The 26,600-nt window shown below is 40.5% G+C and overlaps 2 protein-coding genes and 1 long non-coding RNA gene across 11 annotated transcripts in view; 2 read left to right on the top strand and 1 right to left on the bottom strand.

Annotated features, from left to right (window-relative positions):
- The window catches only part of LOC108141413, a 38,149-nt gene that overhangs the window by 5,641 nt on the left and 5,908 nt on the right, over positions 1-26,600 (bottom strand). For 3 of the 9 annotated variants that reach the window (XM_017264783.2, XM_017264778.2, XM_017264781.2), the window contains exons 4-13: positions 9,816-9,907; positions 6,115-6,182; positions 5,408-5,543; positions 4,184-4,255; positions 3,967-4,111; positions 3,303-3,358; positions 1,908-3,239; positions 887-1,831; positions 231-832; positions 57-170 (exon numbers count right to left, since the gene is read on the bottom strand). In XM_017264783.2, the coding sequence (XP_017120272.1) occupies positions 57-170; positions 231-832; positions 887-1,831; positions 1,908-3,239; positions 3,303-3,358; positions 3,967-4,111; positions 4,184-4,255; positions 5,408-5,543; positions 6,115-6,182; positions 9,816-9,907 (3,562 nt within the window). Of the gene's footprint in view, positions 1-56; positions 171-230; positions 833-886; positions 1,835-1,907; positions 3,240-3,302; positions 3,359-3,966; positions 4,112-4,183; positions 4,256-5,407; positions 5,544-6,114; positions 6,183-9,815; positions 9,908-18,761; positions 19,567-26,600 lie in introns of those variants that run through there. The other 6 variants (XM_017264779.2, XM_017264777.2, XM_017264780.2 and 3 more) reach the window with 3 other exon arrangements.
- Positions 19,700-22,747, top strand: LOC108141416. The gene is made up of 4 exons (XM_041707327.1): positions 19,700-19,993; positions 21,867-22,214; positions 22,271-22,438; positions 22,496-22,747. Exons 2-4 carry the CDS (start codon positions 22,020-22,022, stop codon positions 22,664-22,666), a joined length of 534 nt encoding a protein of 177 aa, XP_041563261.1. The 5' UTR covers positions 19,700-19,993; positions 21,867-22,019; the 3' UTR covers positions 22,667-22,747.
- On the top strand, positions 23,696-24,094 carry LOC108141414. Its single transcript, XR_005977004.1, has 2 exons — positions 23,696-23,757; positions 23,808-24,094. It is a non-coding gene; the product is annotated as an uncharacterized LOC108141414 (long non-coding RNA).

Below are 26,600 nucleotides of genomic sequence, written 5' to 3'. Positions count from 1 at the left end.
TTTCTATATTCTTAAGCTCAAAAAAGTACTATTATTTTCACCCTCACTGTACCTACCTATGAAGCCTGGCCAGCGGTTTGCCGGATTTGCTGCGTATATCCATGTTAATGCCACTGTCTATGGAAGATCGCTTGGAGTAACGACTGCTGTTGTTCGGTGGACTCTGATTGCTTTGGGTTAATTAATTAATTAATTTCCCATTTAACACTTATATTGCCATGTTATTTTACCTATGCACAGCAACTGGTCTTAGGAACACCCCATCATGCTTGCGCTGGAGCTCCAAGTCGAAGCCACTGAAGCTCTGGTGTTGCTCCGCCTCCGCCTCCGCTTCCACGCCCATGTTCATGGACAGATTGGCCAGACCACCGCGCAGTTGTGGCTTCCGGCAGCGCTCCTTCTCCAGTCGAAACATCTGCGCGAGCAGATGTTTGTGGCCCCGCATGTTGGCCAAGTCGAGAGGCGTCTGTTGCGCCTGGGTCTTGATCTTCAGGGCGTTGTGGTTCCACTTGTAGAGCAACAGCGAGCACTCCACATGGCCACGCACGCAGGCCCAGGCGAGCGGAGTGAAGCCGTAAACATCCTGGCTGAGGGCATCCAGTTCCGTCTCGAGTATGATATGTGGATTCTCGGCGCGCCAATTGAGCATGGCGCCCACCAGTTTGGCATAGCCCAGGGCGGCGGCCAAATGGAGCAGGGTCATGCCACGCAATCCCACCGTCCAGGAGGCACAAGTGCTGGGCATACTCCAGGCGTGCTTGATCAGCTTGTGGCAATAGGCCACCAGCTTCTCCTCAAAGTTGGGCTCCAGATACAGAGCAGTGTGATCGGTCTGTAAAAGAAAAGATTTTTAATCTAAAAATTATAAACTAATTAAAATACGCACCGTGAGCTCCTGCTCCGTCTTCACCTGCAACTTCTCATCGATGGTGGAGAGGCGATTGAGCAGCGTAAACTTGTACAGGCAATCGTTGGAGCTGCTGGCATCGAAGGGAGCATCGGCCAGCAGCGACAGCTTGTACTCGAACATCACGGAGTTGGAGACGAGGAAGCCGCCGCAGGCCACCTGCAGTGTCACAAATCCGGCCTCGTGGGCAGGGCAATAGCAACGCAGCACTCCATCCTGCACCAGTTGCGTGGGCACGGGCTGGGCATCAAAGAGCACCGTGTAGGCGCCGCCGTTTGAACTTGTCCAGGGTCCGGCCACTAGAACCTTGACGCCTCCCTCCGTGTACGACCACTCGGGACTAAAGTCGCATATATTGTGTACTTTGCGCGGCTGCGATGGCTGCGATGGCAGCGTTGCCTCGCCCAAATAGCAGCCCTGCTCCAAGGCGGTGTTATTCAGGGCCTGCTTGTCATCCAGATCCAGTTCGGGAAACTCCACGAGCATGTCGAAGGCATCCAGATTGGCAAACACATCGTCCGTTTCGTCCTCCACAACCTCGGTTTCGGGATCAGGTTTCTTCTGCACCTCCTGTTGACTGTTCTTGGGTTTGCTGTCGCCTGTTGCACTAGTCGTCGTTGCATTCGATGCTGCTGCTACTGTTGCTGTTGCTGCTGTCGCATTGTACGGCATATTGGCAATCAGAGTGCGCTGAATATCCTCGTGGGACAAATCGAGGGTCTCATTGAAGAAACTAAGCGTTTCCGCCGGGGGATCTTCCTCGCTGCTGCTGCTGTTGCTGCTGCTGTTGTTTTGATTGTTCCCGCCAAAGCTGCTGCTCTCGTCACTGATTTGGCTGCTGTTATCACTGGAAGCACTGAAGGTGGCACAACCATTTTGATTCAGGGGCTTAGGGGTTTCTGTGGCCTGATTGTTGCTCCCGTCCTGCTGTCGAATAAGTTGGAATTTAATCAACATAAATACAATGATTGCAGGTGATTTTGCGGTCAAAAGCACTCACCTCAGAGAGCGCATTGGCGCTCATTAAATTATCACAAGTTGCTGCCGTCGACGTCGTTGTAATTTGTTGCTGCTGATTGCCATCGATAATCGATTGTAAGGAACTCGAAGTGGACGAAGTGCCCGATGTGGGTGTGGATCTGGATGTGAGTGTGGGTATGGGTGTGGGTGTGCAGGGGTTGACATTGCCAGCGGAAGACGTTGCAGTTGGGGGCTGGTTGCTGATGGTGCTGCTGCTGCTGCTGCTGATGCGATGCTCGGGTGACATGCACATGGCCTCCACGGGGGGTTGGGCCAGGGCCACTAAAAGGGGTGGCGGCTGACCACTGCTTGGCGTTGCTGTTGTCTGTTGCAATTTATAATAATGTTGCTGCTGCTGCTGTTGCTGTTGCTGCTGGCTGCTGTTGCTGGAAGCATTGAGTTGCTGCTGTTGATTGTACATAAAGTTATTGTTGCCGGGGTCGTTATTATTTACGACATTTAATTCGTTGTTTGTTTGAGCTGCTAATTGCTTGCTGGCATTGCTGCTGTTGCTGCCATTGCTGCTGCTGCTGCTGGAGTTTGTGATTTTGCTTGCGGTCATGTGGTTTTGGTTTTCAATTAGTTCGGTGTCCATAACATTTGAGGCCACTACTGCCGCTGCTGCTGCTGCTGCTGCTGCTGCTGAGGTCGTCGCAGGATCTCTGGCTGTGGCTGTGATCGTTGTATTGGCTATTTGCAGCCTGTGCTGCTGATTGAGATGCAACGAATTTGAATTCTGGCTTTGACTGGCAACAAATCGCTGCAGACTCAAGTGCTGCTGCTGCTGTTGCTGTTGTTGTTGTTGCTGATGGTATTGCTGCTGCTGTTGCTGTTGGTGTTGCTGCTGCTGCTGTTGTTGCAACACCAGATTGCTTCTTGCGGCCAGCATTTGACTGGCTCCTCGATACTGCTGCTGCTGCTGGTAGTTCCCATCCTGCTGCTGCTGCTGTTGCTGCGGCGGAATGATCTGGAACTTGATGGCCGACTCCTGCGGCAACTGCTGCGTGACATTGTGCAACTGGCCATGGTTGTCCAGATGCTGCCTGGGCCGCTCCGCCCAGCGGGAGTAGAGCTTGCTGGCCACCACCACATTGGGCGTGTTGCCGTTGAAGGACTCGCCCAGCCGCTTCTCCTGCACCGAGGACTTCAGCATGGCTGCCGATCGTCGCATCACGGGATGCGTGCAGGTCTTCCCATCCGCACAGCCTCCATCTCCGCATCCGCAGTCTAGCTGCTTGACCAACGCAGCCTGGCGCGACAGCCGCTGCTTCTCCATCAGCTGGCAGACAATCGACTCTACGGTCTCCGCCGTCTAAGCATGGGAAATTCACGTCTGTTAGCTCTTTTAATCAGTATCATTGAGCTTTATACTCACCGATATTTCTATGTCGTTGCCCGAGTCGGAGTCATCATCCGAATTGACTGTGGATACTGAAAAAAATTGTAATTAGTTTTCAATTAGAAGCTTTCAAAAAACAACAAACATAATAACTTAGAAGTCTGTCTAAAATAAAAAAAATTCAACAGATTAATTCAAAGTAGGGATAGTTGTTTGACTTTTATTGAAAACAAGAACATGGCCGAGAACTGTAGAGTTTTATAGTTAGTTTGATATTTTTTTATAGCAAAATACCTTTTTTTTTGTATTTTAAACTGGTTAAATAATAGTTAGGATTTTTGTATCAAGTCACGAAATGAACAAATTAACTTAAGGTAAGAATGACTGTTTTTGAAAAAAGTAAACCCAACAACTGTTCAACAGATTAAATACACAACAAAAAGAAAATGAAAATGAAGTACAAAATTAACAGATTAATTTAATGTAAGAATTAATGCTTAACATTTATAAAAAATAAACTTAGACAAGAACAGTTTAGTTTTTTTTAATGAGTTTGATATTTTCATAGAGCGTAGGACTGCTTTATATTTGGTATAAATTTAACGCACAATTACCAAATTTTGATATGACTAATATGCTTTATAAGAATTATACATTTTAAATTCTTCTTTTCACTATCTTAACTAAAATTTAGACTTACGCATGGGTTTCAGCTGGCTGACCAGTTCCTCCTTGGTCCACTCCTTTTTATCGCCCCAAAGTGTGATACTGGGTGCAATTACGGCCATTTTATTATCATCCGGATACGGGACATTCAGATAGTGCACCAAAACAATGTCCGGATTCTGTTTACAGGAAGTGTCCTCCCAGGATTAGGGCATATCAAAGATGAGGGGAGGAGGGATAGCCCAACTTACCTGCAACAGCCAGTAACATCTGCGATGAAATGTGGGCAATATGGCCGAGTGTACATAACAACCATAGATGCACTGTGGGATAGATAGAGAGGGGCGCAGAAATCGAAGGAAATTCAATTTATCAATCCGGCAACACAAACAAGAGCATAAAAAGGGGCTAAAACGTCGGGGAATCATCCTTACGCAGCTCACTTGCCCCCGTGGCGAGGAAATCCATTTAATTGGAATGCATAAAAACGAAGAGCGAGTGGAGCTCAAATTAAATTACCAACCGCCCACGCTAGGGGGCGCCACTTGGCCTTTGGTAAGTGCCAAAAATCAGGACTCAAACTCAAACTCAAACCGAAAACCGAAAAGCAACGAATCGAAACGGAAGAGTTGAGGAAACGGACTTCCCTGACTTATAAAACATTTCGTTGCGCATTTTTCTTATTCCTAAGACTTTTTGCCGTCTTTTTTCTATCTCAGTTTATTTTGGGTGGTTTTCTTTTTTTTTTTTCGGGGGAATTTCTTCTACCCGCTGATAAATTTGTTGGCTCTCGTTGGCCGCGATATGCCGCTGACTTCTTTCGCTTTGCCTTGGCATTTCCTTTGTACTATCTGCCTCGTTTGGGCCCAGTTATCATGTAAGAAGACGGCACCCCGCCAGCACTGCCAACTGCATAAATCTTCGCCGGCCACGTTTACTTGCGAATGTATTAAAATAAAAATTAAAATAAAAACAAAAACAAAAAGAAAAACAAACGGCAAGGCGAAGGAACTGTGAAAAAAAAATTGGCGTGAAATTGCCAAATGTTTTTATGTTTCTATAATGGCATGGTCTGGGTTTGGGGTATAGATACTCCGATAGACAGACATTATAAATAAGCTTAACCCTTGGCAAGGCTTATTTCATTAGCAGGCAACGGCGACGTTGCTCACATCCTTAGGCAAACACTTGCCATGGACGAAATGCCCGGCGGCAAACGGGGAGGACACCGTAAGTTTCTGTCAACTTCCGGCGGGAAATCATAACTCACCCAAAGGAACCCCCATACGGTCAAGTACGAAATAAAAGAAAAGAAATTAACAGGGAGCCCCAAGGAAGTCCGAGGAATTTAAACCATTTTTTTTGTAACCCCTTTGACAAATGATGGCCAAGGCTGGAAAACGATTCCGGCTAATTGCCTAATTGTGCAGCCTGAAAATCGTTATTCAACGGAACAAGAAAATTTCCGAACTCACCTCAGTGCCTTGTACTTTTAGTTTCATGTGATCCTCGCGCGTTGTCTTGCCATCCTTGCGTTTCTTCCAGCAGTAGCCATCGCGTCTATATCGAACCTTCTTCCTTGAGTACAGCAACAGCGATCCGCTTTTGGGTCTTAAATGAAATACAAAGCAAGTTTATCACTTAAGTCTCATCCAAAAATATTTCAAGTCTAAGTTTTTTTGCTAGAAGTGCATAAAGTGTCTGCTCTTAAGGTAAATGTTGTTTTTTAATAACAAAAAAAAATAAAGGCTATAGTCGAGGGCCCCGACTATTGGATACCCGTTAATTAAGTAGCAATTTTAAAAATAATAAATATTCCCCCTGAAAATAGTTGGGTTTTAGGTGGCGCCATCTGCCGGAAAATTTACAAAATGCTTATAACTTCTAAAATAGTCCGATTTGAACAATTTTTGTATGTGTCTACATATTTTGACCGAATACAAATATACAGCTTTAAATGCGGACATACAAACGGACAGACAGATCAAGGGTCGAAAGCGATTCCTTGTGCCCTTAACATACTTTCCAGCAATATACAATATCCCATTTTTTTTACTCTATAAATAAAAGGTATTAATATATACTATTATTGTAAAACATTTTTAGAAATCTAAAAAAGTGCTTATATTAACCTTAAATAACTTAAATCGTATAATCTACAAATTAAGATACTGTGACTCACCTAGTTCGAACCTCTTTGGACTGCCACTCGCCGTGCTTATCAAAGCTGATAAGAATCGCAGCGATTTCCTGAAATACACAAACAAAACAAATTTGCATATCAAATGCATCTTGGCGAAAATATTTGGAGATAGCGCCAGGCGTCCTTCACAACGGCCTTCTCTCAGCGTTGCGACAGTGCAAAGTTATTTCACAAGCTCCATCATTTCTCCCCGCAGCTCACCCGCTAACTTGGCTAACTGACCTTAACTAACGTGCTAACAATTTCCGGACTTAATGGGCAAACGGCTCCGCTGCCCAGTCACGGAACTCGCGGCATTTCCTCTGCGCCATAAAACAAAGGCAAACATTTTAGAAATTTCATTTGACCGCAAAGCGGACCAGCGGACCCTGCCACCGAGCACAAAAAAAAGGGGAGGGGGCAGAGATGGTGGCCGTGTGTTAACCACAATTTACAGGTGTCGCCGCCAGTTGACACTTAACCAGGTTGGTGGCCAAAAGACCAAAAAGCTAAAAAGCCGAGACGCATCCCGAGTGCAATTTGTGTGCATACTTGAAATGCCCTGTCACCGAGGAATATAAAATCTTAAAAACGGAAGGAGCTCAAGATTTAGTCAGTCGGTAGGAAACCATTCGAATGCAAATCACACAACAGTCAGTGAAAGTTCACTGGGAGCTCTACCATTTTAGACATTTCATTGCATGTTTTGCCGATAAAGTTATCAATTTGTTTGCTTCCTTGACGTTGCATGAATAATGCAAAGTGGCCATCCATTCATTCATCCAACATCCACCATCTAGCATTCAGCATCCTCAGCTGTGTGCAGTGGAACATTCTGCTCATGTGTCTCAGTTTTTTAAGGAAGATATCGCAGCATTTGCGAGTGTCATAAAAATTGTATATCGGGAATAAAGGAGGGAGTTTGAGCAAATCACAGGCGCGTGTTTGTCAAGTGGCAAACGTTTGCATTTTGCCCAAAATTGCCCCTGACTTCTGCTGTTCCGCTGCTGAAGAGCATGTGGAAGGACGACATATGGAAAGATAGATAGATATATGTATAGATGGATGGCTGTTGCTTATTTATGCATGGCTCGGGCGACCTACTCCAAACTCGCTCCTCGCTTTATGATGAATTCCAGGCACATACTCCGAAAGGCGAAGCATTAAGAATTTATGCCCACCTCAGCGTATGGGCCGCCCCCTTTTGGCTGAGGGCGTGGCCCTAGTCAAATGTTGTTTCAACACTTTCACCCGAGCAATGAACAAACGGTGAATCAATCATATGGAAAGTCTATCTTCAGGGAAAGGGGATTTTTTCCATATTACAACTAGTAGAAATTGAGACAGACAGCTCAAACAGAAAGCCAGTTGCCACCTTGAAATCCGATTTTAAAAAAGCAACCATGTACAGATTTATGGTTTTGTTTTTCAAAAATCTGCTTTTAAATGTTAGTTTATAATTTTCGATAGATTTTCTATAAGTTTGAATGAAAATCTTCTTTTTTATACAAAAATGTCTTTATGATAATTTAATTTTTCAGTCCTAACCTTTTGTTTACAGGTATAAGATATTTTTAATTTGAATCTGAGTTTTATTTTTGATCTTCTAAGTTCATAACATTTTCATTTTTATATTTACATTCCTCTTAAGGTTGTTGTTTAAATTTTGTAGGAATGAGCGTTCAAATTTTGGATATTAAGTTTGGGTCGTTTTTCTGTTCGATTTAATGGAAATTAAATTTTCAAAAAAATGTTTTATAAAAACCTAGACCAAAAACTAGCAATTCTAAGAATAATGAAGTGTCGGTTGTAACTACTAAAAACTATATTTTAAGCCATTTTTCTCCACATCTATTCCCAATCAATATATTTCCAAGTTATCTGTCAACTTCCAAATAAAACCAAACGGAGTTAAACTAAAATATACTAAGATATCGTTTAGTTTTTCAATCTTCAATTTTAAGTTAAAAATTGTTTTATATCAGTACAAAATGCTAAAGATCTCATCCAGATGGCCAACCCTTTCCGAGCTCAACACTTGGTGTCCTTAGAACAACCAGCAGGGACTAATTTAAAGCCCGCCACTTAATCATTTCCAGTCAAGTGGTCCTTTTGGTGACCAACGCAGAGCGGCCAGTTCGGGTCATCCAGAAAACGAATGGGGCGCAAAAAAATAAACATAAAATTGCGACTCATTATCAATTTAACTTTTTGATTTTTAAGCTGCGCCTTTTTGCTACCACACACACAGAAACACACACACGGACACACTCGGTCGGTTGTGTTCCCGGTGTTGCTATTATTTTGCAGTTGCTTTATGAGCTGGGTCGAGAGTGGAGTGTTCTGGCCCCTGGCCACTGCTTAAATGCCAAATTAAAACCATGTGGTTAAAGCGACAGTCCCAGGTCCGCCACTTTTCCATTTCCCACTCCAACGGCTCCGTTTTCCCTGTAAGCAGACTAAAATAAGCGTGCGTAATTTTATTTATGCCCCGTACACGGCTACATTTTGTAATTTTTGCATGCTGATGCAGAGGGAGGGAGATCCTGTAGTCCTGTAGGTAGTTCAGTTCTCGACTTCTGCTGCTGGAATCACAGTTCTTTGCTTTTCGGATGGTAAACTTTATTTGAATCAACTGGGGATGCTCTTACGCGGGGTCAGATTTTAATAAATAAAATACTAGGTGGTAAATTAATACTGAGGTGCTTAGTAAATCTTAAGAGATTTTAGATTATACTTTTGAGTAATTATATTTTACTACTTTTAATATTGGTTTAAGAATGGTGGAAACACCTCCTTATATATTTAATAAAATGCTATTGTTGTATATTCTTTAAAGAAATTAATATTTAAAATTATCCTTGGAAATACTTTTAATAAATTATATTTAACGCCTTTTAATACTGGATTGGTTGAAACACCTTTGTAATCTAAATACCACTTAACCACTTTTTTTTGCTTTCCCTCAGCTTCTTTTAATTTAGTAAACTTTGTTGCGATAGTGTGTAAAGATCCGTTTACCGCGTAATCCCCTAGAGCCTCCAAACCACCCAAAATAAAAAACCCCACCAGCTTGAACTTTACAACTGTCCCAATGAATATTTGCGGTTGCGCTTAATTCACAAGTAAAACAGCGAGCCAAGCTCATTGCAAAGAATTTTCGCTGTTTTTGTTTTCTCATTTTCCGCGAGTGAAAACTTTTATTGCAAACCGAACTGAGTCCCAGATGAAAAAAAATGGGGAATGGAAAACACGGAAGCGAACTTTTTGGCGACGCGTGGTCAGGTTTTTAAAAGCGGGTCCCCAAACACAGATTGTAGAGTTAGAGTTCTAGTTCTACTGGTGTTTGCATTATAGTTTGTGGCGCAATAAAAACGTCGCGAAGCCCTTCCTAATGGACTGCCGGCTATCTCATTAATCTGCATATAGAAATTCACAAGTGTGTGTGTCGGGGCGGCTAAAGGAAACAGGGGCGCCTCAAGTAAGGGCCGTCGTCGAAGGCTGTCAAAGTGTCCTGGCGAAGGACTGGCAGGCTCATCCGCCTGTCAACTGTCCAAGGCTGCAAGGCTCCTTTTGGCTTTCACTTGGCTTCCCCGTTTCGACAATTTTATGTGCAATCAAATGCAAATAGAAACAAAAACAAAACAGTCCCGGAAAAAGCAAACAAAACAGAACAGTACCAACTTAGAACTAAAACTGACCTCATTTGTATTCCAACGATGGCGCTGTGATGGAAAACTGTCGGCTCTTGGCAGGCTCTCCAAATTGTCGGGCAGCTTGATGGGTTCGCCATCTGTAAAAGGGGCAAAAACAAAAGGAAACGAGATGTTAAGTGCACCGAAAGCGCAAGTCGGGAAATCAATTTCGCATATCTTCAGCTCACTCCGAAAAAAAAAACAGAAAAAAAAAACCCTACCCTTGCCACATTTTCACATTTCCACCTGACACCCAACAGGTGCAACTGTCGGACATTCATAAATGCGACAAAAATGTAAATCAGTTTAGAGAGCCATGATTTATAGTTGGGGCCCACAAAAATATATAAAAATACGAAAAAAAAAACATTAAATAAAGGGGGGAATAATGTCAACATTAATAAACGAGTTTTGCATTTCTCCATTTATCAAATCCGCTCTTCAACATTAGCTGGCAGAATGCGTGGCAAACTTTTCGGTTTTGAGTCATTGAATAATTACCCACACTTAATGGAGCTTGCAACGTAAATCGAACCAACTTTCGGTTTATTAAAATGCCACGCAACTCGCGAGGGTAAATAAACTTTGCGGCCAAACTGTAATTTAGCAAAAATGTGTAATAAAAGCGGACACATCTACGCGACAATCCCCTCCTTCCTTCATTTAAACTCGTCGTATATCAAAGAGCCAATAGGTTGCACTCGAAGAGCCATAAAAAGTATTTGTACACAATTTATATAAAGTGCTCGGAGCGGAGCGACTTCGCTTGCCAGTTCGCCAGTTCCCCAGTTCGCTAGTAAAGGCCGCGTAACCGAAATGTGTTGCCAAATTGCAAATGCCAGACGTTGGGCGTCACAAGGGGGTGGCTCTTTTTGGGGGGCAGGGCGGTGTAGCACAGACAGTGCGTGGGGTTGTCGTTGGCCTGCCCCCAAAAAGAGGTGAGCACACACGACCAGGGATGTGCCTGTGATTTCAGGATCATAACTTACCCCTGAGTCAATAAATTTACATCTTAAGCACTTATATTTGTCTATTAGTTGAGTACTTTGGGATTTTTAGCTAGCCGTTACTGCTGATCAGATTCTTTTCTTATACTTCTTTAAAGACAAGATTACTTTTCAACATGGATTAAAAATGTTTTCGTTTCACAGTAAGAGGCAGCAAGCAAAGTGTTTTTTATATAGAATGGTTTTTGTGTTAAAATTTTATATGGAGATTTTAGATGTGAAAGTCATTTTGGTAGCTTGAATAGCCTTAAATCAACAATCGTATTTAAAAATTAAATAGATTTAAATGTTGACCACTAGAATATTAAATGCTTCTGGTTTTTCAGCAAACAAAAACTGATGATTAGAAGTACCTGCTTTTTGAAAAGCAAGTCCGGCGAATTGGAGCTATTTTGAGTGCTTCAAGCTGAAATCTTAATAAGTCTTAACCATTTTAAATTATAGAAAGCTAAGTTATTAAGACAAGAATATCAAAAGTAAAGATTTGTAGTTATTTCGAGGATAGAAAGATCTGTTTGAAAGTTAGGGAAAAAAGATCTTTTTCATACCGAATTAAACAGAATCAAAGTCTCTTTAAATCAAACTATTTTTATTAACATTAAAGAATAGAAACATAGGTAAAATCAATGCTATGGTTCGGGGCTGATCGTAAGTCAACAATTTTATCACAGATAGTGATATCAAGCCAAAAACAAAAAAGAAAGCAACCATCAATGGTAGGAAAATCCTTTGAAATCACGCACGCATCCCTGACAATTCAAGGACTTCCAATGCCCCCTTCGTCACACTTTACTTGCAATGATGACGTTGATGTAGTTACTTTTTCAGGGCGTTGTTGTAGTGGCAGTTGAAGTTGTTTATGCGATTTTTATATGGCTCACGTTTTGGCAGAGGACACACTCTGTTTTAAAAACCTGAGGGGCAGTGGGCTGAATGGGCGACAAATTGTTTGCTTTGATCGCACTCTCCAGTTTTATGGCCCAACTAATTTGTCATCATCGTTGCCTTGAGCTGCTCAACCCACACCGCTGGATTCCAATGCAAAATGTTCAAGCGATAATTGTCAAAAATGTCGAAACAATCACAGCACCTTGCCCCCCTTTTTTGGTTACCAGACAGCCTTTGCACCTATTTATAATGCAGTTGCTGCCATTGTTGTCAAAAGTGCGAGGGGTTCTCGCAGAGAATAACTCTGTTTGATTAATACAAATAAAAAGTTTTTTTAACTGCTCTTTGCATATTTCATGGCGTAGAGCTTCAAAAACTGACGTTGGCCGCCATCATAATAGACTTGCAGAAAAGGAGAAAAACCCAAAAACCCTCAAAAAAAAAAGGAGGAGGGCCAAAACGAAGGCCCAGCAGCCGCGACTGCCAAAAAAGAAGGTAAACCGCGGTCCCATGTCGCCAATGTCGATGGCAACGTCAACGTGGCACAAGTTTTCCCTTTTCCTTTTATTTTTCTGGGTGGGGGGGCTTTGCATTATTACAACTTTAACAGGGACTGGCGAGAAGATCCCTCTATAATTTTATCCGCCGCTTAATTGTGACAAATGCTCTTTGGTACACAAGATTTTCTCATAATTTGGCTGAAGAATTTAAGCAGCAGCCGGTGAAAAACTCTGGGGAAGTGGTGATGGTTCTGGGAATGGTTTTTCGGGCGATGGCAACCTCGGCAACCATGTCCCACGAATTGACACGGCAAATAGCACAAAAGAGTTGATATAAATAATAAATTTGCGTTTTATGAACCCCTCTGTCCAGGTGAACTGAGCTCTGGACTGAGTGAATCGCGAGGGCTGCCAATTTGAGCTGCCTGCCAAATTGTGGCTAATAAATATCTCACCAAAAAATGCCAACATGGGAGGATGGATGTCTGGGTGGGCAAATGCAGTTCGCCAGTTCACCAGCTCGCCAGCCCTATAAAACATACAAAAGAAAAATTGTTTTGCACTTTCGTGGCCGCGCCGACGTCGCCGAAAAGTCAACGAGTGTGAAATTACTTTTGTTCAGTCACACACCACTCTGGCCACAATTAAAAGCCATTAAAGTGTCTCGGAAATAGCTACAAAACAACTGCGAAATAGAGCCTTGTCTACGCAATTCTTTATCACAAGTGTGCCCAAGAAACGGGGAAATAAATATTGCTGTGAAGCGTTTTTTTTTAAGATAACACATGATGACGTCTCTGAGGAGAAAAGTCAGGCGAAAGCATAGACCAATAATAAATAGAGATAGCCGAAAGTATGTGAAAGAAGGCCAGAACGAACGTCATGATTAAAACAAATAGCCAAAGAATGAGGCAAAGTAAAAGTTGTTCAAGATAATAAATACAAATATTTATTAGGAGAGGGCTGGTTAATCAAAAGGGGTATTAGATTGGCGAAATGTTAAATAGTAAACGAAAACATTAGTTTGTTCTCCAAAAATTCATTTAGAAAATGATAAAAGCATTTTGATAAGTAAAAGAAAAACATTTAAGTTGCAATTAGTAAGACAATATTCAAGAGTTTTACTTTTTTAAATGTTTTTGCCATTAAAGCATTTGCTTATTTTTTCTGCACACCTATTCTTTAAAATCTTTTCTCCAAAAATGCATACCTATGCTTGAAATTCCATTCTTCACAATAGCATATTTATTTTTGAAAATCTAGCTTAAAAACGTAGTTTAAAAGTAGTGAATATCTAAAGAGACCCCCTTGAACTTCACTGTTTACCAGATATATAATTCAAAGCTTCGCACTAAGCGAAGTCCACATAAATGACAGATGTGCGGATGATTTATAGCGTTAGCAAACCAAAAACAAACACACTCTGCGCTCCACACGTTGCGGTTGATAAAAATCACATTTTGGCAAACGGCAACGACAAAGTCACTCGTTTTGCATTTCCCTCAGCTTTGTGTGGCATTACAAGGAAACATTTCTCATCCAGTTTTGCATATTTCGCCTTGGCGAGCGGCAAGAACAGCAATTAAAAGACACATAACAGCAAATATGCATGTCAGGCGCGACGGGGCCAAACAATAATTAGTCCAAAAGCAGCAGCAAAATGCAATTTCACCTCAAATGAGGAATATTTGCACAGGCCATAGCCAAGCGGTGGAAATACAAAACAAGTAAGAGAAAACAGAACTGAGCACAACAGCGATTAACATAAAAATGCAACAAATGGGGGCAAAACGGGGGGAAGGTCTGCAAGTCATAAAAGTCCTATTAATGAATGAAATCTAAACAGAAAATACGACAAAACAAAGCCAAAGCCAAACAAAAGTTTGCGAAAATGTTATAAATTATATACAAGTTATGGCTGGGTCAAAGGGGTTTTACAGGGTGGCTAGGATTGGCGGGGTTTAGCGCACATTGTCATCGTCTTTTGTGTCTACGGGCAATGCAATTACGTGCGGATTTCATTACTTTTTCCCCGCGCTCGTTACGTCTAAGTTTTAGTGCCCTTTTTATGGATACTATTGCCAGAAGAACCAGGATTTATATTATTTAATATAGAAAATATTATAGAAATCATCTAAGCACTTTGTAAGTTACGATTTTTTTAAGTAAGAGAATTCACTCCTTTTCTTTAGCAACTTTTTTACCAAATAAGAGAATTCTCAACGTCGTATTCACTCCTTTTCCTTAGCCAATTTGATACTTTCAAGTAGTGGTGATGTAGCCCCTTTAAGCACCTTGGCAGAAACCGCGAAAAGAATGAATTTAATGCACTTTGGGTGAGGTAAACTAAAAGGTTGCCTGCCTTATGTGTCTGATTTGCTGACAGAGGGGACTAAGGCAAAAAAGGGGAGACACTCAGTTAAGCTGCCTGCAAATTATATTAATATTGGGGCTCTTCATATCATATATTTTTTCTGGATTCATTCCACATTTTTTTGCGCCTGGCTTGCATGCAAAGTTTGTATAAGTTTCCCCCAATTTTCGGTTTGTTCTCTTTCGGTGAGTATATTAAAAATACTTTTTTCTATATAAATTCAGTGGTAGAAAGAGGTGCAGGGGCTACCGAAAGCTGTAATTTATTTTAATGCCGGGTATTTATCATGATACACATACGTTTCTCTGGCTGAATACAAAAAAAATGCTATTTCTATGTGGATATTTTTGGTATTTTGTTTTTACATAAATTGTAAATTAAACATTTAAAGTGCCATGAAATTGGCACTAACTGACTAACTGGCCAACTGGCTAACCGGACCCCAAAAACACATGGCCTCCGGGTAATGCCGGGCAATGGTTCATTAAAAATACATAAAATCGAGACACAGTTTATCCCCTGCTCCCCTGGATCAGTTGAAAACTAATATTTATCTAACAAAATTAATATGGTTTGTAAGCCAAATAGAGAAGAGACAGCGAGTGTGTGGGGTGCAAAAACTGTTTGTCTAACCAAAAACAAACGACCGAATGTAGCACAATTTTCGGCCACGCATCCTCTCGACCGGAGGCCAAACGCTTTGGAGCGATAAGCCAAATAAATAACGCAGGACGAGCAGGACGAACGCATGGAGGTCGGAGTGTAGGAATGGCAGGCAGGCAGCATCATGCAACAACGTTGGATGCATTGTTCAATAAATCTATTTGGCCTCTAATCGAAAGCAGATAGGGGCGGGGATTGCACCTGGAAAAGGCAACAAATTGCCATTGGATAGGCACAAGACCGGAAGCAGCAACAACATATTAATCCAAATTAGCATCAAAGTGATTTAATTGCTTGGAATTTCGGCGTTGGCAAACACTTTTCGACTTTTCGGTCCTGGACGAAGGACTCACTTGTAAACAAGCCCACAAGAGGTGCACAACCAGAGGCCCAAACCAGGCTGCATTTTGTCAACATTTGGCCATCGATCAGGCTAAAAACACGGACTCGCATGCACCCATATATTTGCTGCAATTTAAAGTCCTTTGGAGTCTCCTTGAAATTCCTGGGGCAAAAAAATTGGGAAATAGAAGCGCTCAGCCAAAGCCCTTGGCACGATTTATGTGGCTTTTAGTAATATGAGCAAATATATTACGTGACGGATCAGATGAGGACCTGAGCGAAGGAAGGACAACTAATTGAATTGCTGCCGCTGAAAAGGAACAAACTCGAAATTAATAGGCGCACATCAAACACAAAAATTGGGAAAAGGCCCAACGCCCACCAGCTGGCAGCGAAATTAAAGGGAAACCTATAAAGGCAGGACATTAGGACTTGGCCGCAAAGGATAACAAGTGTAGCCAACTGTGTGCGAGCGAGCAGAGCATTCGAAGCTTGAGTAATATTTATTGAGTACGTGATCTCCTGACCAAATCCCAATGTGAGCGAGAGTTTTGAATTTTTTATTGCGCCCCGGGATGCCGGCCTTCACACACACCATCAGAGAAGTGTCCTCCCCATATATACGTATATGTACTTATTCACATATATGGGTATGGGTATGTGTGTCCTGACAGCTGCCAACTTCTGGGCTTCTTTGGTCGCCTTTTTTTGGCATGCAAAAGGCGGACAGCAAAGTGGCTTATTAAAAATTTTGTCAACTTGCGAGTTTGCTCCACCAACTCTTTCAGCTCTTACACTTTTTTATGACTTTTTCGCACTCCCTTGGCCCTATGCATATATATTAGATAGAAACAAACTGCCTTATCTTTGGTTTTCTCGAATCATTAAAGCCCAGCAATGACTTATTTTTAAGAAAATTGTTGAAGAATTTATACCCTACACAGGAAAAATTCCCAAAAGTTTTAGGTGCACAAACGGGCTTAAACATTTTAAGAAGTAAAACGCTTCATACAAATTTATTTTTATTTAGTGCTACTAAAAATGTTTTCACCTAAAATGGTTACTTTTAGAGATATTTTTTCTATGTATACATTTGTCTAATGGTTGTCTTAGTTAAAATATATATATATCAGCTTGAACTTTTATCTTTAACAGAAGAAATCGTTGACATCATTCAAAATGTATTATATGTATAAATATTTCTCCAAACAACATATAAGTGTTTAACAACTTTAACTCAATTATTCTGCGAAACGAGCGTTGCGTTATTAAATATGTTAAGTTCTCCAGGAAGACAACGAACTCCTGGGTGTCACAAAAACAATCCAATTGACTGGGACAACACAACAGCCACATCCCATCCACACGAAAACAAACCACCTCCGCACTTGTTGGTTTTTCACAACCCCAAAAAGTGTGCTACAAAAAATGAAGCGCATAATGAAGCTACTCATAAACGAAGTGTCACTGTGTGCGTGTGCGTGTGGGTGTGTAAAATGTTTACTTGCAACCGGAGTGCAGCCACACCCACACTTGCGCCCACAAAAGGGCCATTGTTTCGCCATCGCACACACATAAAAAACACTTAAAACGCCGTTAAGTTAAAATAATAAAGTTAAGCGGCCGCCGGGCAGCAACAAAATCTAATGTGACAATGGCCACACGGCTGAAACAATAAAAGCAACAATAAAAACAACAACGAAAGTTGCAACAATTGCTGACATATTTCACAATGTGCAACAAAAGACAAGAAGCAGAAGGAGCAGAAGAAGAAGGGTCAGGTGAGGTGACAAAAAACTAAGCCAGCACAAAAGCTAAGGGTACAAACAACCGTAGGAATGAATGGAAAAAAAGACGCCGAATGTTGGGCATATTTTGCATTGTTGCCCACACACACTCACACACACACGCACACGCGGCGAAAGAGAAGAACGAGTAGAGGAGAAAGCCTCTCCTTTGGGCCTCCTTTCGCTGGCCTTTTGTTTCAATTGTCTGTAGTTTAGGTTTTAGGCGTGCGAGCCTCGTTATAGGTAACTGTAACTGGTTACGGCCTATATGTACACCTATCCTTGTATCCCTGTGTGTTGTGTGCTCCAGTGTGTGTGTGTGTGTGTGTGTGTGTGTGTGTGTGTGTGTGTGTGTTTGGTGTCCTTTGCAAACAATAAACGACTGTCAACATATGCGCGAGCCACCCGTGCACGCGTCTCTGGAATGGCGTGCGAATTATTGCCCAGGAAGATATGACATAAAATTTAATGAAATGTTCAGAAAATGCTAAAATCCATGTTCTTGCTCCCCCAAGTGTGTGTTTTCTAAACAAAGGGTGTACAACTAAAGCAAAAATCGAAATCGCGGGCAAAGCACAATTTAAACTTGAGCTCTCCGTGATTTGTTAAAAGTCTAGTAAGTAAAGTAAAAGTTTAAGTAATATTTCCACAAGAGTATTTTATGTTTTCTTTTAAACAATGGTTTGCAAAATCGAAATACGTGTAAGTAGAACTAGTAATTGTGTTTAAAAAATTAAACACATGGGCTATACAATAACAAAAGAAGTGTTTTATCAAACTCAATTAGAGTTTCTATGTCTAACTTTTCTTCTACACACAGAAACACACGGAAGTAACATAACAAATAAGAATTTACTACTTTTTTTAAAGGTCTTCTTAGAATAAGAATATTTCCAACCGAAACACACACACATTGAGATGTTAAGATGTATATTAAATAGGCACAACATCGATAGTAAAACACACGGTTAAAGACAGATCATGCGACATCAATAACATATTAGAATATTTGGCTTTTGTAAGTTGGTAATAGGGATTTTAAGACTTGTAGAAAATTTAATTTTATTTTTGTATTATTCAGAAATACTTTTAACTTCATGTAAATGCGGAAGAAACATTAAGTTTAACTTAGATTTTAACATTTATCTAAGTTAAATGACTTAGGCACTTCAAAATGGAATCATATAAAAAGTATCTAATAATTTTAAGCACTTATTAGAATTTATTAATTTTAAAGCAAATTAATTTAAAGCAATCTTTGTTTTCATTCAATTTTACCAACTTAAATAGCCAATGTTATAGACTTGGTCCAACCTGATTTTTGTGATCCCTCACTATTGAAATTGACCTGCCACGCCCCCTTTCGGGGGGCCTCGAGAGGGCATACTTACTGACACTGAGCGGCATGAGGGCGCTTTGCAAATGGCTGAAGATCTGCCGATGGTGGTGGTGGTGACCCAAACTCGCACCGCTGAAGTACAGGTGGTTCTGGTGCAGCGACAACTGCTGGTGGTGATGGTGGTGATGATGGTGGTGGTGCTGTTGCTGCTGCTGAAGTTGCTGCTGCTGCTGCTGCAGGTGGTGATGTTGCTGATGGGTCATCAGTTGTTGCTGTTGGTGCTGCTGATGTTGCTGCTGATGTTGCTGATGGCTTTGCTGGGCAAGATGTTGCTGCTGGTGGAGCTGCTGCTGTTGCTGCTGCTGCTGCTGCTGTGCGTAACCAGCATGTTGCTGCGATGCGGCTGCCGTTGCAGATGCCGTCGGGAGTGCAACAACTGCTGCTGCTGCCGCCGCTGCAGCGGTTGCTGTGGCCGCTGCCGCCGCCGCCGTTGCAGTGGCCGTTGCTGTTGCCGTGGCTAGAATGTGATGGGTGGTTGAGGATCGATGCTGGCTCTGGACCGTATTGAGGCTGTGAATGGAGGCGTGCACCGCCGACTGATAGATAATACCGTTGTTCGACATCGCCGTCATCGACTGGTGGTGGGCGTAGGCGGCCATCGTGGGCGTCACTCCGCCCATTGTGGGTTGCACCGCCGCCGTGGCGGCCACCGGAGCCAAGGGCAGCGATCTGTATCCCGCCATGGCTCGAACTGTTCACCGATCACCGATCACTGATCACCGATCACTGATCACTCTATAAACACTTTATACCCCGATATTGTTTGTTTTTAGTCCGCCTTGAGCGTCTGATCGCTTGGGGATTCGTGAGTTGACTAAATGGACCGACCGGAGCGAATTATATTTCCTACAATTTTCTGTTCGTTAAATTTGTAAGTTGTATTATATTTTTTTCTCAGCCATAAATTAGTGGTGGGGGGGGAGGGTAGATTTTAGGATTAGTTCGGGTTGATAATGTCACTCCGTGATGTTGATAAGGTCTGCCGGCTATCTTGACATCTCCTTTCCTTCTGTTCATCTCGAGTCGTGTGTCAACACAAATCTCGAATGCGAGCGGCACTGAAATTTCACAAATTTCCTGGACAACCCAACTAACTATGCAAATGGTTAAATATTTATATATGTAACCTTAAGCTTTAACCATTACAATTGTGTGCATTTACCCCTCACGAAAATCTAAACCTTGAACCAGGGTTCAAACTCAAACGAGTTGCCCAAGTCGCTGGTGAGTTTGGCAAGTTCCAAAACAGAAAATATATACATATTTAACCGACTTATCAACTGACAGCTGCCAACTGAAAACTAGAAAAAGATAAGCTCTATTCTCGTGTCCAAAAATTTCGTGAATCACACAAAAACAATTCTTATCTTACTCTTCCTTAAATTATTTATGCCGTACAAATAGATCTGTTTACACTAAAACACCAATTAACAACATCAATCAACCAATAAATCACTACATAAATGAACATATATTGTACACACATAAAACACATATGGGTGATATATATATGGAGTCCAGAGATCGTTGCAATCTTGAGTACACCAATTTAAATTGACCACACAACATCGACAGAAACAACAACAACAACAAGAACGGAAAGCAAACAACAAACAGTGTCGAAGGGGCTTGAGTAAAGTGTAAACAAATTACATAAACAAATTGAGGCAAATTGGAAGATTCCGCGAGCGAAGTACTCCCGATTAAATCATGTTTGTGGAAACCTTAATGGCCAGATTAACCAGTCTGTGGACATTTAATGTCGTTGCACGGCCAAATACTGGATGAGCCGTCTTCACGTAAGCATGGCGCCGATATACGTAGTAGAACGGTACGTAACGGAGCCAGTTTTTCCGCAGGGCCAAGAGAAAGCCACGTCCGACACGCTTGGCCAAGGTCTGAAAACTGAACTGAAAACTGAACTGAAAACTGAAAGCGGAACGTGGAAAGCTGAAAGCTGGCGGAAGGCAAGGACATTCGGCTGGCCGACAGGACACGAGCTGTGCTGTTCGGGCCGAGTTATTGCATTTGGGCCCGGATTCGTCGGTTGCCAGCAGCTTTAAGCCTAAGCAAGAGCGAGCGAGAGGGCCAGCGAGATGATGGACATAGTAGGGGGTGGGGTTCAGGGGGTAAGGTCTTCTGAAACAGTGAATATGTGGGAGGCAAGTTGCATTTCTCCAGGCTTAAAAAAATGTATTCCTAGCTTTTTCAATAAAAACTATCTATAATACTTTAAAGAATAGTTAACCAAATATTATGTCCACAATAACTTCAATTCTTATGCTGTTAATAAACTAGCATTAGCCATAAACAATTGGCATTAGCCTAATTTCCCTGGAATGCCAAAAGAACTGTGTGGGTTGGTCCACAAAAGCACCTACACACTTCTATTGCACAACAAAATTTAGGGGTTGTTCCCCGACCGTTAGAGACCTGCGCAATAGATTAACCCCCTACCGCCGACAATCGACCACCTAAAACCGGAGAGGCTCGTCGTCGGCTCCATTTGGTCCTACCCCAAAACAAAAAAACCCAGCGAAACCAAAACAATAACAAAATCCAGGAAGCACAAAAGAACACAAATAAAAAACTAGAAACGATGGAGGGAAAGGTGAGGAATTTGCACGTGCCTGGAAAACCTTTGCACACCTTCCGGTGGGCAGCCAACTTGGCGCTGGAATTTTTAATCAAACCCGAAGCGCAACTATGCAACATGGACACGGACACACCTGCAACACACGCCACAATCCATGGCCTTTATTTACTATATATTTCATAATAATAAATATATATTTTAGACAGAAATTAATATTAGGCAAATATTTGGGTTATTGTTGGAAATATTCTATGGTGGAATTCGGATATTACTTCACTTCAAATTGAAAGCCACTCTGAAATTGGGTCAACTGAAAAATGTCAGGCAAATATTTTTGACTTTACATATAAAAAAATAATTCTTTGTGTTGTGCCTTGCAATGATACACTAAATGAAAGTTATCGAAATGTGGTTTCGGTAAACAGAGCTATTAAAATTTTCAGCCGCAGATATATGATACGACTTAAATGGAATATTTGGAAACTCCTTTTTTATTTTTAGAAATTAATGGATTACTCTACAAGCAATTTAACAGTCTGATTATAAGGTTCATTTAAGTGAATCCGCCGACAATCTGCCTTTATAACAATGTCATATACATAATCGCCTCTGGATTGCCATGCCAGTTCAGTCCAGTTTCGACACCCAGGAGTCATGTTAGCAGTGCTGATCTTTGGCCTAGTCTTGCTCTCGTCTTTGCCTGTGGAGTCCAAGTTCAAGAGTCTCCACTGTGCAAACTACGATAAATCTTTGGGCGAAATTTTACTTTGCAGAATCAAGGCAATCAACCGCTATAGGAATTCGATAAGTATTCAGTTTAGACAGAAGAAGACCGTCAATAATGTGCAGGTAAGTTGAGCATCTCCAACTGCCTGTTTTCTATCTTTGAAATCTTTAATCTTAAGATGCGTTTGGAGCTTTTTAAACGAGCCAATGGCTGGCGTCCTTTTCTCTACAATATTTCATTTAACCTGTGCGATTTTCTAGCCAAAAGAAACAATATGATCGTAGGCCTTGGCTACGAATATATCAAGCCTTACATACCAATGACGAATTACACCTGTCCCTTTAAGGTAAATATATCTCAATTCGCACAAAATATGTTAAGCTAGCTTTTATATATATTTCAGAAAAATCATTTAATAAAATGCACGGACCTTGAGTTTGATATTGAAAAGTTTCGAGTTCGTTTTCCTATCGAAACGGGAGAGTACGCCCTGCAGTTGAGTTTTATCGTCCAAAGGAAAGTCACTTTGACCCTTAATGGATCTGCGGAATACTACAATTACCGAGAGCACTAGTTCCTATGGAGTTTCTATACGAAAATGATGTTTCGTAGAAAAAGCACTAGTATATATATGTAATTTCTCTGGGCAAGAAGGATATTTAATATAATTTAATAAAATGTTTGGTAAAGTTCGAACTCAAAAATTGCTTTTTAACAACTGTTAAACAACCTTATATAAAATTTAAGCTTAGTAATATTATACATTTAAGTAAATCAAATTTTTATTGTCTTTTAAATAACTATGTTGCAGTGCTGTTTTACTATTATTTGTTATTTAATTTATTTAATTAAAAGGAAAAACTCCTGTACTTTTTTTTTGTTGTATGTACAACTATCTTGGCTTTTGAGTTGTTTGATAAGCAGACCTGATCTTGAATGTCAAAATCCTTAAGTCATTACATTATAATAATATAGTACTAGATACAAATTGAAAAACACTCTTTTTGGATCAGTGAGCGCACTTACCGAGAGCCTGAATATAAAAAAATAGTTAATAATTAAATTCGTATCAACTGACTTTTCCAACCATAAAAAAATATAGTAATTAATAAATTATTTTCCATTGATTTACAATTTTTGTAAACTTATGAGTCATTGTTTTTAAAAGCAGGTAAATAGTTTAGGGCCACAAGCTTTTTCCAATGTTGCTTTTAACTAAATCAGTTATTTAGTAACCGTCATTAAACAATGTTGGCTTTAATAATCACTCTCCTCGTTTTACATTCCATGGAAGTGGAGGCCAAGTGGAAGACCCTTTATTGCAGTGCACCCAACGACGAGTTTGGTGAAATTTTGCTATGCAAACTAAAGATCATCGATCGGTACAGAAACTCTGTCAATATCAACTACAGGGTTAAGAAAGAAATCAGTCAAGTAACAGTGAGTTATAAGCCGACCAAATTTTACTATTACATTACATTAATTAATCAATTCTGTCAGGCTCGCTTAGAATTTTTTAAAAGAGCAAATGGTTGGAGGCCTTTCCTGTACAACATTTCTACGGACGGGTGCAGCTTTCTCAAAAATCGCAGCAATCTTATAATTAATATTTTTTATACGTACGTAAAGCCGTATATCGCCCAAAATTTGACGTGTCCCATAAGGGTGAGTTTTACCTAAAAATTTACCACAATTATTAACTATGAAAATTACAGGCAAACGAAGTCTTGAAACTGGAAAATTTTGAATTTGATATAAATTAATTTCGAAACCGTTTTCCCATCGAAACGGGAGAGTATGCTGTGCATACGAGTTTGTATAGCCGCAAGAAACTATTTCTGCTTATGAAAACTACGTTGGAGTACTCCAACTATAGAGAAAACTAAGGAATGTCAAAATCTGGAATAAAAAAACAGATGTAGTACGCTGTAAGCTTTCGCCCTCTAGCAGAACAAAAATATATCACAATATGCTGAAAAATTAGTTCCGTATCCAAAAGTAATGAATCCAATTTTTCAACTGTAACAAAATTCATGTTCATTCATATTAAATTTATTATCAAAATCAGATGGACTATTAGCGTGAGCATTTATTGATAAATCAATCCATTGATTTGATTGATTGACTATTTTTGACAGTTAAAACTACTGTGTACCATAGAGAAAATTAAAGAATCCTATGAATATAATATTATAAAGTCTACCAAGTATGAGATGCTGCTCTGTTATAACAAGTCAATCGAAATGTGTACTTTAATAATCTTTTTTTACCTATCCTATAAGGACCAAAACATTTTTCATTATGTTCAACTTTAAAAGTAAAAGATCCAGTGAGAAAGATTAAAAAAAGGTGTTAATTTATACATTTTTGGAAGAAGTAACAAGAAACATTGTTAATTACACTTTTAAATTGAATAAACTCAATAAAATCGATCTCTTTGACGCTTGCTCTGACTCACTTTTGAGATCGGTGCGGAGGAAATTATCAAACACAATAATCATTGAATTGGAAAATTTGCAATACAGGTCACCCTTGACGTCACTGCACTGAAATTAAACAGCAGCTTCGCCTGAACGAGCAGTCGAAAATGAAAAAAAAAACAAATTCGGGAACATATTGTGTGATTAGAGTTCTAAAATGAAATGCGGCACAAGTGGCCAAAGCAAATCAGGGCATGGCAAACACGGTCTAAAAGTGGGTAAAAGACCAAAGAAAACAAATACCAGGACTTTGACACAATAATCAAACGAGGTGTCCTTTGTGTGTGTCTGACTGAAATGGGCAAAAAACAAGCAAAAAACAAAAGCAAGGGCGGACAGTGGGCGTGGCAGCGTCAAATTAGGCCCAGTGTTATCTAATTAGCCACCTACAGGATGGCACCTTACTCGCTCCCACCTATTCGCCCTCTCTCTCTCTCTCTCCTTCTAGCCCTGTGTGAAGTGGTGCCAGGCGCCGGCCATCATATTTTGCAATTTAACTCACACGAAAAGATTGTTGTCGGCCCTTTTCTATCTTTTTTAGCCAATTTTTATACCCTTGCAGAGGGTATTATAATTTCAGTCAGAAGTTTGCAACGCAGTGAAGGAGACATCTCCGACCCTATAAAGTATATATATTCTTGATCAGCATCACTAGGCGAGTCGATCTAGCCATGTCCGTCTGTCCGTCCGTCTGTCCGTCTGTCCGTCTGTCCGTCCGTTTATATGCAAACTAGTCTCTCAGTTTTAAAGCTATCTGCATGAAACTTTCCCAAAAGTTGTCTTTCTATTGCAGGTAGTATATAAGTCGGAACGAGCCGGATCGGACGACTATAGCATATAGCTCCCATATGAACAATCGGAAAAATAATTGAAAAAAATTATAACTTTGCTGTTTTTTAATTTTTTGTTTAGTTCTTCGACATATAGTAATGGTAAAATATTTTCGATTTACGATTTAAATTTCATCAAAATCGGACGACTATAGCATATAGCTCCCATAGGAACAATCGGAAAAATAAATGAAAAAAATTATAACTTTTCTGTTTTTTAATGTTTTGCTTAGTTCTTCGACATTTAGTAATGGTTAAATATTTTCGATTTACGGTTTAAATTTCATCAAAGTCGGACGACAATAGCATATAGCTCCCATAGGAACAATCGGAAAAATAAATGAAAAAAATTATAACTTTTCTGTTTTTTAATTTTTTGTTTAGTTCTTCGACATATGGCAATGTTTAATTATTTCAGAATTATGGTTTAAATTTTATCAAAATCGGACGTCTATATCATATAGCTCCCATAGAACTAATAAAAATATATAAAATAACTATCTAATAATTGAGCTGCAAATCATCATAGCTTCACTGTTTTTCAGTATATACTGAAGTAAATCATAATTTAAATGTTTTCAAAAGTATTTAATTCATGCAATAGCTGCAAGGGTATATGAACTTCGGCTTGCCGAAGTTTGCTTTCTTTCTTGTTTTCACTCACTTCTGGCACTCACCATTTTTTATTGTTTTTTTTTCTTTGGACGCGCTCAAGTTTCATAACAACGGAAATGCAAAAGTTTTGTGCAAAACAAAGCGCCAACTTTTTTATTTCTCTTGGCAATTATGTGCTCAAGGCAAGAGACAGAGGAACGGACTCAAATAATGATAATGAAGCACACAAGGCTCGGCCAAAAGGATTTTTGAAGAAAAATGCACAAAAAGTGGAAAACGAATCGTAACGCTTTTTCTGATTTTTTTTTTTTTTTTGTGACGGAACTTGCATGCAAAAGTATCTCTTGGATCCACATGTGTGTGGGGGTAATTTGTTTAATTTGCTTGCCTTTTGGGCAAAAAAAAAGAGTGATAGAAGACCTCACCGAAAAGCAAATTTCGTGGCTTATTTCTGTTTTCTTTTTTTCCAGAAGGTTGGCCGCCTTTTAGCTAATGGCCATGGCGAATATGATAGGATAACAGGAAAAACAACAACAACAACAACAACGGTTACCGAAAAACTAAAGCCAAACTAAATTAAAAT

Source organism: Drosophila elegans, unplaced genomic scaffold (assembly GCF_018152505.1).
Source record: "Drosophila elegans isolate 14027-0461.03 unplaced genomic scaffold, ASM1815250v1 contig_183, whole genome shotgun sequence".
In the NCBI taxonomy this organism is placed as follows: domain Eukaryota; kingdom Metazoa; phylum Arthropoda; class Insecta; order Diptera; family Drosophilidae; genus Drosophila; species Drosophila elegans.
This window is presented reverse-complemented; position numbering and strand designations above follow the sequence as displayed.